General features: G+C 42.2%; 2 protein-coding genes across 7 annotated transcripts in view; one reads left to right on the forward strand and one right to left on the reverse strand.

Annotated features, from left to right (window-relative positions):
- LOC117272043 (epidermal retinol dehydrogenase 2-like) overlaps window positions 1-14,845 on the forward strand; it is a 202,936-nt gene that overhangs the window by 102,176 nt on the left and 85,915 nt on the right. For all 6 annotated transcript variants that reach the window (XM_078172862.1, XM_078172860.1, XM_078172861.1 and 3 more), the window contains one exon: window positions 4,887-5,031. In XM_078172862.1, the coding sequence (XP_078028988.1) occupies window positions 4,887-5,031 (145 nt within the window). The remainder of the gene's footprint in view (window positions 1-4,886; window positions 5,032-14,845) is intronic.
- On the reverse strand, window positions 2,871-3,844 carry LOC144465025 (uncharacterized). Its single transcript, XM_078172842.1, has one exon. It carries the CDS (start codon window positions 3,735-3,737, stop codon window positions 2,871-2,873), a length of 867 nt encoding a protein of 288 aa, XP_078028968.1. The 5' UTR covers window positions 3,738-3,844.

Genomic DNA, 14,845 nt, shown 5'->3' on the forward strand with positions numbered 1-14,845 from the left:
ATTAATGAAAGTAATAATATTATAATTAAAATTCTGGCTGTTGTGGTACAGTATGTTGAAAGTATATATTAATATCTGATAGTGTATACATATGTGACAATAATCATATGTGTATAATAACAGTAGAAGTATGACTAATGATAACAGCAGCAGCAGGAGGCAACTGGCAGGACCACGGCAGCAGCACAACCACACACGTCACACCATCCAGGCACCGCTGCAATATAAGTTAAAGGGGAAGTTCTGTTTTTTTACAACCTGGACCTCATTTCTGGCATTAAATATGGTTGTTTACTCACCCAGATAAGTTTGGTGTCATTTGGAGTCCTTCGGAAGATATTTAGATCCGCGAGAGCCGCGTACATCCATATAGTGGGAACGATCGGGGCACCGACAATGAGGCTCTAAATAACACATTATCTGCCGCGAAACTCGTTCATTTCACCAATATGTTTTTATGAATCGCTAGAGTTGCTTGTCATCATCATCCGGGTCATTTATACTGACCTACTAACCTCTGGAAAAAAAACCAGAGGCAATTCTTAAAGACAATCCTCTTTACCACCGAAACGTTCACCTTTCTGTTTCTCACTTTTTGTCACTGAGCACTATGTAATAATAAATTCACATTTTGTATAAGAAGTGCCTCTGCTTTTTGTGCAGTGTGCGGGCCGTTCTACACAAGCGATGAGAAGAAACTAAAGAAATGTAAATTCTCATAGTTATTTACTTATCAAGCAAACAAATTCAAGGAAAATAAACAATTTATGCATGTGTGTAGGCTACTTACTCAATCGAAAGTTGCCCGTTCGGTCCTGCAGGCTTTGGCTGGGTCTTCCAGTTTACTTTCGGGACACGGAAAAAAACAGCCCGGTTGATCATAGAAGTGAAATCCTTTAGTACGTAAGGATGATTCATTATGAACGTGAACAAACTGAAAACGATCAGATAAATAAGATTTAAACCAGCTTAGTGCAGAACCTTTTAGGCCAATTAAATGTTCCAGTCTCTGTAGCAGAATTTGATGTGTCAAACGCCGCACTAAGATCTAATAAAACAAGTACAGAGACGAGTCCTTTGTCTGAAGCAATTAGAAGATCATTTGTAATTTTAACTAGTTTGTGTCAGTGCTATGATGCACTCTAAATCCTGACTGAAATTCCTCAAATAAATTATTATCATGGAGAAAATCACACAGCTGGTCTGCGACTAGTTTCTCAAGGATCTTTGAAAGAAAGGGAAGATTAGATATTGGTCTGTAGTTGGCTAACACCTCTGGATCCAGGGTGGGCTTTTTTAGGAGAGGTTTAATTACACCTACCTTAAAAGACTATGGTACATAGCCTGTTAATAAGGATACACTGATCATATCTAATATATGGGTGTTAACTAAAGGTAAGACTTCCTTAAGTAGCCTAGTTGGGATGAGGTCTAAGAGACATGTTGATGATTTAGATGAAGAAATCACTGTGGTCAATTCTTGAAGAGAAATCGGGGAGAAGCAGTCTAAATATATATTAGGTCTTACAGCTGTGTTTGAGGTTAGATAGGTACTATCTGAGTACAGGAGGTCATGAATTTTGCCTCTAATAGTTAGAACTTTGTCATTAAAAAAGCTCACAAAATCATTACTGCTAAGGGCTAAAGGAATACAAGGCTCAATAGAGCTGTGACTCTCAGTCAGCCTGGCTACAGTGCTGAAAAGAAACCTGGGGTTGTTCTTATTTTCTTCAGTTAAAGCTGAGTAATAGTTTGCTGTGGCATTGCGGAGGCCCCTCTTATAAGTTTTGAGACTGTCTGCCCAGACTAAACGAGATTCTTCCAGTTTGGTTAATCGCCAATTCCTTTCAAATTTTCACGATATTTGTTTTAACTTACGGGTTTGCGAGTTTATACCAAGGAGCGAACTTTCTTTGCTTTGTTAACTTCTTTTTAAGAGGAGCTACAGAGTCGAGTGTTGTTCGCAGCGAGCCTACAGCGCTATCGACAAGATGATCAATTTGGGAGAGGTTAAAGTAGGTATGGGAAACCTCTGTTACTGAAGGACATGGTATTAAATTTAACAACGGAGGAATCATTTCTTTAAATTTTGCGACAGCACTATCTGATAAACACCTAGTATAGTAACTGTTGCTGAGTGGCGTGTAATAGAGTAAAAAGAAATCAAAAGTTATTAAATAATGAACTGATAGCGAGGGATTCTGTAGATAGACTGTTAGGTTATCAATTTCAATTCCATACGTCAGAACTAGATCGAGGGTGTGGTTAAAACAATGAGTGGGTTCATGTACACCCTGACTGAAGCCAATGGAGTCTCATAATGAGATAAACGCGATAGCCAGGGAGTCATTATCAACGTCGACATGAATGTTAAAATCGGCTACAATAATAACTTAATCTGATTTAAGAACTAAACTGGATAGAAACTCTGAGAATTGAGATACAAATTCAGAATAAGAGCCAGGAGCACGGTACACTATAACAAATAAAAGTGGCTGTGAAGTTTTCCAGGTCGGATGTAAAAGACTAAGAACGAGACTTTCAAATGAAATATAATCTAGTTTAGGTTTAGGGCTGATTAACAGACTAGAGTCAAAAATGGCTGCAACTCCCCCTCCTCGGCCGCTGCCTCGAGGAATGTGGGTATTATTATGACTGGGAGGAGTGGATTCATTTAGACTAACATATTCATCTTGACACAGCCAGGTTTCAGTGAGACCGAGTAAATCAATATGATTTTCTGATATTATTTCATTTACTAACACTGCTTTAGATGATAGAGACCTGATATTTAACAGTCCGCATTTAATTCTCCTGTTTTGTCTCTTCAGAGGACTGTGACTCTGAGTCCTGATCTCAACTCTGGGTTGTCACAGTTTTGAATTACTAATAAAATTTGCCAGGTTCCTAGATATGAGAGCAGCTCCATCCAAAGTGGGATGAATGCTGTCTCTCCTAATAAGATCAGGTTTTCCCCAGAAAGTTTGCCAATGATTAATGAAACCCACATTGTTTGCTGGACACCACCTGGACAGCCAGGGATTAAATGATGACATGTGGCTAAACATGTCATCAGTGGTCAGATTTGGGAGGGGTCCAGAGAAAACTGCGGAGTCCGACATAGTTTTTGCGTATTCACACACCGAAGCAATATTAATTTTAGTGACCTCCGACTGGCGTAACCGGATGTCATTGCCGCCAACATGAATAACGATATTACTAAATCTACGTTTAGCTTTAGCCAGCAGTTTTAAATTTGACTCAATGTCGCCCGCTCTGGCCCCAGGGATACATTTGACTATGGCCGCTGGTGTTGCTAACTTCACGTTCCTCAGAATAGAGCTGCCAATGATCAGAGTTTTGTCCTCAGCGGGTGTGTTGCTGAGTGGGGAAAAGCGGTTGGAAACATGAACAGGCTGGTAGTGGACCGTGGGCTTCGGCTTGGAGCTACGCTTCTCCCAGACAGTTACCCAGCCTCCCGGCTGCACTGGGGTTACCGGAGGGCCGCTAGCAGAGGCTATGCAATGTGGCTCCGCACCGGCTACAGGGGGCTGGCTAACTACTGCAGCTACCGAGTGATTTTCCATGGTGCGGAGCCACGCTTCCAATTCACTTAGCCTCGCCTCCAACGCAGCAAATAAACTACACTTGTTACAATTACCACTGTCGGTAAAGGAGGCAGAGGCATAACTTAACATCTGGCACACCGAGCAAGAAAGAGCAGAGGGAGAAGCCATCGCTAACTATTAAGCTAATGTAGCCAATAGGGCTAGTAACATGCAAACAACAGCTAAGAGATTAGCAAGAAAGTCGTAGAAAGGAGGAGAGCTATAAGTGCTTAAACAGAACTAGTGTGGGTTAAGACTTGAATTAGATGTTAAGAAACCGAGGTGAGAAAAGAAGAAAGCAGGCTAGTAGAATTCACTCGAGCAGCACGGAGACACTGTCACAGAAAACACCGGAAATGACACAGCATGCTTACCGCAATACGTCAGCACGTTCACTCAGCAACAGAATACACAGTCAGACATAGTCAAACCTGTAGAGACACAATCATCTACAGCATGTAACCAGAACAGAAAACACAGTCAACACGCAACCACAGACAGGATTAATTGACGGAGAAACATGTGCACGTGTCGGTGACAATGTCCGTTATTGAGTTCTTAAAAGCTGATTTTGAGATGAGAGTGTCCAGTTTGAGAGTTTTGTAAATCATTCCAGTCTCTGGCGGCGGCACTGAATGATGACTGACCAAGTATAGTGTTTGTTTTTGGGATTTTCAAAAGAATGTGACCAGCAAACCGGGTGGTGATGGAAGGTGAGGATGCAATATGCAACAAGTAACACAGGCAGGGGAGGGACAGACCAAACAGGGTTTTGTAGATGAGCATTAACCAGTGAATGTTACGACGGGTGTGTAAAGATGGCCCGTTGACGGAGGAGTATAGTGAACGGTGGTGTGTTTTGAAGGGTGCATTAGTAGCAAAACGGATGGCAGATTGGTAAATGACATCCAGTTTCTGCAATGCACTCTTGCAGGCTGACCGATAGATGATGTCACCATAGTCCAGCATGGGAAGGATGGTCATTTGAACTAAGGTTAACCTGGCAGAGGGAGTGAAAGTGGACCACATTCTGTGAAGGAAACTGAGTTTGGATTTGATTTACGACTATTTAGACCATTTCAGGGCTTTATGAAATGGATCGGAATACATCCACAGTTTTTTCCATTTAGTGGCTAAATGGACATTGCATTTTTCTCACTGACTTTAAGGGAGCGTGGGGTTGAGGTGTTTCTGTCAGAACTATTTAGAAATAAGTTGTGGGTTTGAGGGACCAAATGCTTTTAAAATGCTCCTGCTTTTTTCCTCTTCTCTTCGCAGACTACTGTGCCAGTAAGTTTGCAGCAGTGGGTTTTGCAGAGTCTGTGGGTCTGGAGCTGCTGGCAACTGGGAAAGATGGCATCAAGACCACGATTGTGTGCCCGTACTTCATCAACACTGGAATGTTTGATGGATGTCAAACAAAGTAGGTCTCTTGGTTTTTACCTTTGGCTGTTTTTGAAATATCTACGGAATGCAAGTGGTGTATGTTTTTATTATTAATGCTCATTGCACAGGAAGTCATGAAAAACTATGGTTTCATGTTTAAGTGTTGCATTTTGTAGAGAAAAAAGATGGATTAAATGGTGAATCAGACTCAGCCCTGCCCTCTTTTGTACTGGGGTGCTACACACATCTGCATAAATGGACAAATCAAAGCATGCGCAGGGCTGAGCACGAAGATATGGCAGTGAAAGAAGAGAGCAAATATAGGAGTGTCATTTGGGTAGATTATTGTTCTAGTGTTATTGTTAGTATTCTCATCCATTGTCTTGCAGTGGACATAATAATAACAATAATAATAATAATAATAATAAATTGGAATTATAAAGCGCTTTTCTGGATACTCAAAGGCACTTTACAAAGAACAGCTAAACAAAGCAAAAAAAAATCTAAGTAATACAAAGATGAAATTATCCCTAAGAAGGGAAACAATGCAGAGTGGGAGAGAAAGAACACTGTTTTTTAGAGTCTGTCGGCAGATTTGAAGAGGTGTGACATGACATCTAACTTTATTTGTGAAGAGAGCTACAGCCAGCAGCACTAATCACATCTCACCCTATAAACCTGAATGATAAAAATTCTTCAAATGACATAATCATTATTACCTCAGTTTAGCTCTGCTCTGTTTAAGTGAACTAATCACAAAATTTCTCTCTTTCTCTTGGCTCTGATCTCACTGTCCTCCACCTATTTATTTTGTCCTGCTGTACCACTACAGGGAATCCTTTCTCCCTGTCTGTGTGATAACTTTCAGTCCATGGCTTTAGAAATAGTGTTTAATGTTATAGCTTCCTATGGATGGTTTACTGAGTTGTGTGTATGTGTTTGTGTCTGGGTGTAACAGCCCATAAAGGAAGGCTTTATAGCCTCGCTGTGATGGCCAGTGCTCAGAAGACTGTTGTGAGACTGGCTGACTTGTCATGGCAGGAGAGAAGAGAGGAGTAAAAAGGAGGTGTGAGAGTGAACAAGACAGTCTTAAGGATGTCCCTAAAAGCTCATCATTGAAACCAAAATGAATCCAGGACGTGAAGGTGAAAGTTTAAAAGCAGACTGACTGAGAGAAAGAGGAGTATGAAATGGACCGATAGGATTACACCACTGAGACAGAAGAGAGAGCAATGCTTGTTTTTTTGTTTGTTTTTAGCAGAGACAAGCCTCCGGTTCCATTCCCCTTATTAAAGTGAATCCTATTTGGTGAGAAACGTCCCTGTTTGCTGCTGTTTGCAACAAATGCAAACTCCACACTCACTTTCTCCATCAGTTCAAAGTAAAATGCTTCCACTGGTTCAACTACCATGAAGTCCTAACTAAATTTCACTGTGGTCAGAAGTCTGCATCCACTGCAGAGCCCACATCTCACTAGTGCTGTAAGAGCCATGACTCGTACTCATCTAGCCTCCTCTCCCATCTTTCACTGCTCTGTCTTTCCCCTGCCTTCTGTTTGGTGTTTACCTGAGTGATCAGAGGGCATCTTTAACAGGATGATGCTACTGCAGATAGAAGGCTTTGTACATGTTGACATCCCTTTCTTTTTTTACAGATATGAATTAGATCAGATGGCATTGTACACTGATATGATATATATGATCAGATATCTGAATGTTTGTCATGTTTTGGTGCATAGACAAGATACCATCCATCCATCCATCCATCTTCTAACTGCTTCATCCTCTTGAGGGTCGCGGGTGGGCTGGAGCCTATCCCAGCTGACATTGGGCGAGAGGCAGGGTACACCCTGGACAGGTCGCCAGTCTATCGCAGGGCTGACACATAGAGATAGACAACCATTCACGCTCACATTCACGCCTACGGACAATTTAGAGGTATCAGTTAACCTAGTCCCCAATCTGCATGTCTTTGGACTGTGGGAGAAAGCCGGAGTTTCCGGAGAGAACCCACGCTGACACAGGGAGAACATGCAAACTTCACACAGAGGGGCTCCCACACCCGGGATCGAACCGGCAACCCTCTTGCTGTGAGGCGACAGTGCTAACCACCACAACACTGTGCCGCCCTAGACAAGATACATAAATATAAAAATAAATAAATAAATAAAATAAAATAAAAAAAATATGTGCAATGTAACAGCTTAGAATGCAAGAGCTAGGCAAGATTTCTTAGATATATTAGAGGAATTCGAATTAGAACTACATCAATCAATCAATTTTATTTATAAAGCCCAGTATCACAAATCACAATTTGCCTCACAGGGCTTTACAGCATATGACATCCCTCTGTCCTTAGGACCCTCACAGCGGATAAGGAAAAACTCCCCCCAAAAAAACCCTTAAACTGGGAAAAAAAAACGGCAGAAACCTCAGGAAGAGCAACTGAGGAGGGATCCCTCTTCCAGGATGGACAGACGTGCAATAGATGTCGTACAGAACAGATCAACATAATAAATTAACAGTAATCCGTATGACACAATGAGACAGAAAGGGAGAGATGCAGGACAGACAGTAATGACAGTAGCTTACAACAACATTAATGAAAGTAATAATATTATAATTATAGTTGTGGTTACTGTGGTACAATATGTTGAAAGTATATATTTATATCTGATAGTATACGTATATGACAATAATCGTATGTATATAGTAACATTAGAAGTGTAACTAATGATAACAGCAGCAGCAGGAGGCATCTGGCAGTACCACGGCAGCAGCACAACCACAAACGTCACACCATCCAGGCATCGCTGTAATACGAGTTAACCTGAGAGACAATGGAGCACAAAGGCTCCAGAGAAGAAGCCGAGTTAGTGACATCCAGAATGGCCGAGTTAGCAAGATGCAGTAATAGGACACGAGAGAGAAGGAGAGAAGGTGCCCGGTGTATTATAGGGGGTCCTCCGGCAGACTAAGCCTAAGTCAGCCTAACTAGGGGCTGGTACAAGGCAAGCCTGAGCCAGCCCTAACTATAAGCTTTATCAAAGAGGAAAGTCTTAAGTCTAGTCTTAAATGTGGAGGCGGTGTCAGCCTCTTGGACCGCAACAGGAAGATGATTCCACAGGAGAGGAACCTGATAGCTGAAGGCTCTGGCTCCCGATCTACTTTTGGAGACTTTAGGGATCACAAGTAACCCTGCATTCTCCGAGCGCAGTATTCTGGTGGGATAATATGGCACTATGAGCTCTCTAAGATATGACGGAGCTTGACCATTTAGAGCTTTATAAGTTAACAGTAGGATTTTAAATTCAATTCTGGATTTTACAGGGAGCCAGTGCAGAGAAGCTAAAACAGGAGAAATATGATCTTGTTTCTTACACTGAACAAAAATATAAACGCAACACTTTTGTTTTTGCTCCCATTTTTCATGAGGTGAACTCAAAGATCTAAAACATTTTCTATACACACAAAAGATCATTTCTCTTCAAATATTGTTCACAAATCTGTCTAAATCTGTGTTAGTGAGCACTTCTCCTTTGCCGAGATAATCCATCCCACCTCACAGGTGTGGCATATCAAGATGCTGATTAGACAGCATGAATATTGCACAGGTGTGCCTTAGGCTGGCCACAATAATAATAATGTGCAGTTTTGCTTTATTGGGGGGGTCTGGGGGGTCAGAAAACCAGTCAGTATCTGGTGTGACCACCATTTGCCTCACACAGTGCAACACATCTCCTTCGCATAGAGTTGATCGGGTTGTTGATTGTGGCCTGTGGAATGTTGGTCCACTCCTCTTCAATGGCTGTGCGAAGTTGCTGGATATTGGCAGGAACTGGAACACGCCGTCGTATACGCCGATCCAGAGCATCCCAGACATGCTCAATGGGTGTAAGAACTGGGATGTTTTCAGCTTCCAGGAATTGTGTACAGATCCTTGCAACATGGGGCCGTGCATTATCATGCTGCAACATGAGGTGATGGTAGTGGATGAATAGCACAACAATGGGCCTCAGGATCTCGTCACGGTATCTCTGTGCATTCAAAATGCTATCAATAAAATGCACCTGTGTTCGTTGTCCATAACATAGGCCTGCCCATACCATAACCCCACCGCCACTATGGGCCACTCGATCCACAACGTTGACATCAGCAAACCGCTCACCCACATGACGCCACACACGCTGTCTGCCATCTGCCCTGAACAGTGAAAACCGGGATTCATCCGTGAAGAGAACACCTCTCCAACGTGCCAGACACCATCAAATGTGAGCATTTGCCCACTCAAGTCGGTTACGACGACGAACTGCAGTCAGGTCGAGACCCCGATGAGGACGACGAGCATGCAGATGAGCTTCCCTGAGACGGTTTCTGACAGTTTGTGCAGAAATTCTTTGGTTATGCAAACCGATTGTTGCAGCAGCTGTCCGGGTGGCTGGTCTCAGACGATCTTGGAGGTAAACATGCTGGATGTGGAGGTCCTGGGCTGGTGTGGTTACACGTGGTCTGCGGTTGTGAGGCCGGTTGGATGTACTGCCAAATTGTCTGAAACACCTTTGGAGATGGCTTATGGTAGAGAAATGAACATTCAATTCACGGGCAACAGCTCTGGTGAACATTCCTGCAGTCAGCATGCCAATTGCACGCTCCCTCAAAACTTGCGACATCTGTGGCATTGTGCTGTGTGATAAAACTGAACATTTTAGAGTGGCCTTTTATTGTGGCCAGCCTAAGGCACACCTGTGCAATAATCATGCTGTCTAATCAGCATCTTGATATGCCATACCTGTGAGGTGGGATGGATTATCTCGGCAAAGGAGAAGTGCTCACTAACACAGATTTAGACAGATTTGTGAACAATATTTGAGGGGAAATGGTCTTTTGTGTGTATAGAAAATGTTTTAGATCTTTGAGTTCACCTCATGAAAAATGGGAGCAAAAACAAAAGTGTTGCGTTTATATTTTTGTTCAGTGTAGTTCCTGTTAGTACATGTGCTGATGCATTCTGAATTGGCTGGAGAGTTTTTAAGGACTTGCTAGAGCTACCTGATAATAGAGAGTTACAGTAATCCAGCCTTGAGATAACAAAAGCGTGGACCAATTTTTCTGCAGAGAATGCATATTCTGAAGAAATTGCAAGTATGAATGCCGACGCTGAATAGTTGGTACTACACTGCAATGCTGGTTATAAATGTTAGATGAGGTGGGAATTGGCTTAATTATGAATATTATTGAAAAGTTGAATGATACCAATACTGTGGAATACTTCGTTACAGAGATCGAGCTGAGACTCACCTTCCATGTTTGAGCTTTCCAATTCAAAAAACATTGTCTTGCTTTTATATAATATTTTGAGACCCTGATTAACACAGAGGGTGAAATTTGTGTGTATTGCCTCAAAAAAGTGATCAGGACAGTAGGTTGTCTAATTTTGTTTGTAAATTGTCTTAATTCTTGTGTGTGTGCGTGCGTGTGTTCGTGCGTGTGTGCATGCACATATGTGTCACACTGCACTCATGAGCTCATGTTGCCATGGTAATGGTAACTGCTCAGTGACTCTTGGCTGAGGCAGTTAATTGAGAGATTTAGTTGAAGCACTCTTCTCAAACTGCTGGCCTTGCTTCAGTAATGATAACAAGATCATTATGATGTGTATACCCTGAAAGAGAGGACAACCTGAGGAGTAAGCAGTGTGAAATTAATGTCTGTAGTGTCAAAAATGTGAGCATGGTCACAGGTTACAAAACTGGCATGATCTGCTGTCTTCCAGAGATTTCTCTTCAGACTAAACATTGAGTATAATGCGTCAGTTGGTGGAGTTTCTCTCACCTTCAGGCTCACTGTGCCTAATGTGTAAGTCTGATTGCTTCCAAAGTAAGATTGTTTGAAAGAGGACAAGTTTTACTCCATTTTTAAGAAAAATGATGTTTGCTGAGTGAAAGTTGTGGGCATGACAGTGAGTTAGAGACACAAGCTCTCTGCATTCTGACAGTTGATTCCCCCACTCTAGCCCTGAACATTCTGCCCCAGAGAAACCCATTGTAAAACCTGAGGAGGGCATTTTTACCATGCTATGAACAAGTTTGAATATTTCAAAAAGTTTGAATGGGATTTGGAAGTTGAATGAAAGTTAGAATGTATGAAAGAGGAGGAACATTTTAAAGTTTGAATGGAGTTTCTACGTGAATGTATGAATGAGGAGCTAGGCTTTATGATGTATGAATAAGTATGAATTTGTGTCAAGTTTGAAGATTCCTCCATTCATTTGAATGGGGAAAAATGCCTGAAAAACGCTGTTAGTTTGAATGTTTTGAATAAGAGAAGTCACATCAAGCATGTCCTAATTAAGCATAATAGCTTATGCTACACTGCAATGCTCGCTTTAAACGTTGAATAACAACATGGATGTATGAATGATGAGGAATATTTTAAGGTTGTTTGAAAAGCTTACGCTACACTGCAATGCTCGCTTGAAAATGAATGATGAGGAATATTTGAAGGTGTTTTGAAAAGGTTATGCTACACTGCAATGCGGGCTTTAATGTGTAAGAAGGTGAATTAACAGAAATAGATAGAAAGCTGGGAATGAGCTTAATTAGTATAAACATTATTGAAAAATTGAATGATACCAATACTGTTGACTATTTCAAATTTCTTGAAAAGCTGACACTACACTGGAATGCTGGCTTTAAAGGATAACTTCAGTATTTTTCAACCTGGGCCCTATTTCCCCATGTGTATGTGTGCGTATGATTCATAGGTACAACTTCTTTTAAAATTGGTTCAGTATTGAGGCAGGCGGATGCAACCGGGAGCCGCGAAACAAGCTAAAACGGTAACGGGGGCAAATGCGTCCCGTATAAGTTTGTGCATTAAAAGTGCTTTTTTTCACCACTGACCGGTTCAGATCGCTAGTGCTATCTCTGTAAATAGCATACTAAGCGTTTCCCTTACCTCTGGGCTGTGTGACGTCATCTCCCGAGAGCTGTGTTTGTGTGTCAGCAGCCATTGTCATGATAATTAATGAGGGCCACCTGAGAGAGCACAGAGAAGAGGGACACACAGAACAGACAGAGGAGATCTGTTTTAGTGGAGAGCAAACTTCTCAAAACAACTTCTTTTCATACCCAAACCATTGGTCCAATCATCAAAATAATGGGTTTTTCAGAGAGATATGCTTCTCCCGAACGCCTGGTGTTGTTTTTGTGTTTGTGGAGTTAAAAATATGATCTTGGTCATAGTTTAGAAAACTGGTGCCCCCAGCTGTTTTCAAGAAATTTCTCCTCTCAGTTTACATAGGAGTGAATGAGGAAAAATTTGGCTGTCCCTGCGCTTCGAGGCTCAGTGAGCCAAATGTGTAAGTGTGAGTGATTCCATAAGGACATGTCTGCGACCAGCACACGTTTTCCTGCATTTTTGTGGCCATGCCAGCGGGTTTAAGATACATTTTTTAAGACAGCTTTAGAGCCCCTCTTCACTCTAGAGATGGTGTCAGCACTTTGTTCCACATAGACCCATTATAAAACCTGAGGAGCGCATTTTTTCCATGCTCCGAGCAAGTCTGAATATTTCAAAAAGTATGAATGGGATATGAATGTTGAATACAAGTAAGAATGTAGATAAGATGGGGAACTTTTTAGAGATGGAATGACGTTTCTACAATATGAATGAGGAGATAGGAATTCAAAATGCCTGAAGAAAAGTTTGAAGTTGTGTTGAAGTTTGAAGATACCGCCATCCACTTGAAAGGAGAAAAAATGCCTGAAAAATGTTGAATATTTCGGAAATTTGAATGTTATGAATGTGAAAAATAATAAGCATTCCAAATGGAGCATTTCTAATGGAGCTGAATATTTTAGCATTAACATGGTTTTATTATGTTGAAGTATGTTGAAGTAGTTAGATGAAAAAAAGAAGAAAAAATGCGGCATAATAATAATAATGATGATAAAGAATTTGTGCAGTATTTCCCCTACCATTATATTGGGGGGGGCGCCCCCTCCCCCCAACGGCATCCCTGACCCCCCTTGAAGGTCAAGTTAATTTTTATTTGATTTTATTTTCTATATAGTGCCAGATCACAACAGAAGTCATTTAAGGTTACCTTTCCTATAGAACAGGTCTACCTTGTCCTTTTATGAAACAAACTAAATAACCTTGTGTTATTTATCTTATTTGCACGATGTCATTTCTGTCTCTACATGGTCGCGCCTTTACAATTCTCCTATGCTCTCTGTATCATGTATGGCCGAGTTCCACCCCAATGCGCCCGCGCGGGCACACACACACAGAAATATTCACGCGCGCGCGCACACACACACAAGTGAGAACACTCCCATCAGCGGACAGAGAGTGTCCACCTGAAAAGCAGACAAAAAATATCTGCATTTTTTTAAATGCTCCGAGGGTGGTGAAGATGGTGAAGAATGAATGTTCCGATGTTTAGTTCAATGTACAGTTCAAATAATAGTTAAGTTGTCATATTGCCTGCTGTCATTAAAAGAAACACATGAACACCATGATTCCTCTTAGAGTTGTACAGATACCGATACCAGTATCGGAAATGCCTCCATTACTGCCTAAAATGCAGCATCGGGCATTGGCAAGTACAGCCTATGACCAATCGGATACCATGTAATGCCTCACGTCATTAAGCATATGCACGCTGATGTGCACATGTGCGATAGTCACATTGCAGGACATGCAATGTTTTCTTTTTTTAGAACATGTTAACTTTTGTTTTGCTTCAGAAAAGCAGCTCTGAAGCTCTGCTCGTTGCTCTGCTCCGCTCGCCTCTCTCTCTCGCTGTCTCTCCCTCTCTGACAACAGCAGCCCCTCCCCCTCTCATGCACATGCTGCAGTCACACACTGAAAATGAGTGACATGCAAGAGGGAGAAACGGTAAAGGAGGATTTATGCCTGGTACACACTACACAACTTTTCTGCCCGTTCTGAAAGTCACTCTGTCACATTAGACGATTGTGGAGTCATAAAATCGCGCTGTGACTTGGCCGACAGACATGACACACTACACGATGGTCCACACCAATTATCCCCGGTCGTCTTTCACGACGTGTGTGATGTCATCGGGTTATTCTTGTCCTATTTTTATTACTTTTACTATTATTTGAGACACTGTATCTGTTCATGTGCCAGCTGTGTTGTTGTTGTCACCTAAAAAGTCCCAGCAGACAGCAGGAGGCTGCACATGTCAGTGCATTGATCCGGTTAGTTGTGCACCATGATGCAAAGAGCTCCCAGCGGTAAGAGTATGCAGCCCTCGTAGATGGTGCCTTAGCACTCTGCATGGTCTGAACCACTGACTGTGCAAGTCCCAAGCCTTTCACGCCAGCCCTATCAGGGGCCAGGCCCAAAGTTTGAGCCCCTGTGGAAAGGGATGGAGCAGGGCCCCCTGCGCCTGACTCAGAAGGTCTCACCAGACAGGGAGCTCCCATGGTCTCCCGGCCAGGAAAAGCATCACTTCCGAGAACCATGTCATGTAGGGCCAGTTTGGGGCCACCAGGATCAGCTGCACTTCCTCCTTCTGAACTCTCAGCAGCAGATTCGGGAGAAGAGTGAACGAGGGAAAATGCATACAGCAGGCCTTGAGGCCACTGGTGTGCCATGTAGGGTTGGGATCCGGATCCGGTTCTTTTTGGAACCGGTCCCATCACATTTGGCGTAACGGTTCCTAGATTGTAAAAAAAAAAAAAAAAAAAACTCGCGTGCATTTTTATTTCCAGTGCGGCATGGGCCGCATATTTCTGTCCGAACCCGACCGAGCCCGACATGATCTAATCACTAAAGCACTGAATTTGTGTCATACAGTTGTCATGGTTACAGGCTATT

Source organism: Epinephelus lanceolatus, chromosome 12 (genome assembly GCF_041903045.1).
Source record: "Epinephelus lanceolatus isolate andai-2023 chromosome 12, ASM4190304v1, whole genome shotgun sequence".
Classification (NCBI taxonomy): domain Eukaryota; kingdom Metazoa; phylum Chordata; class Actinopteri; order Perciformes; family Serranidae; genus Epinephelus; species Epinephelus lanceolatus.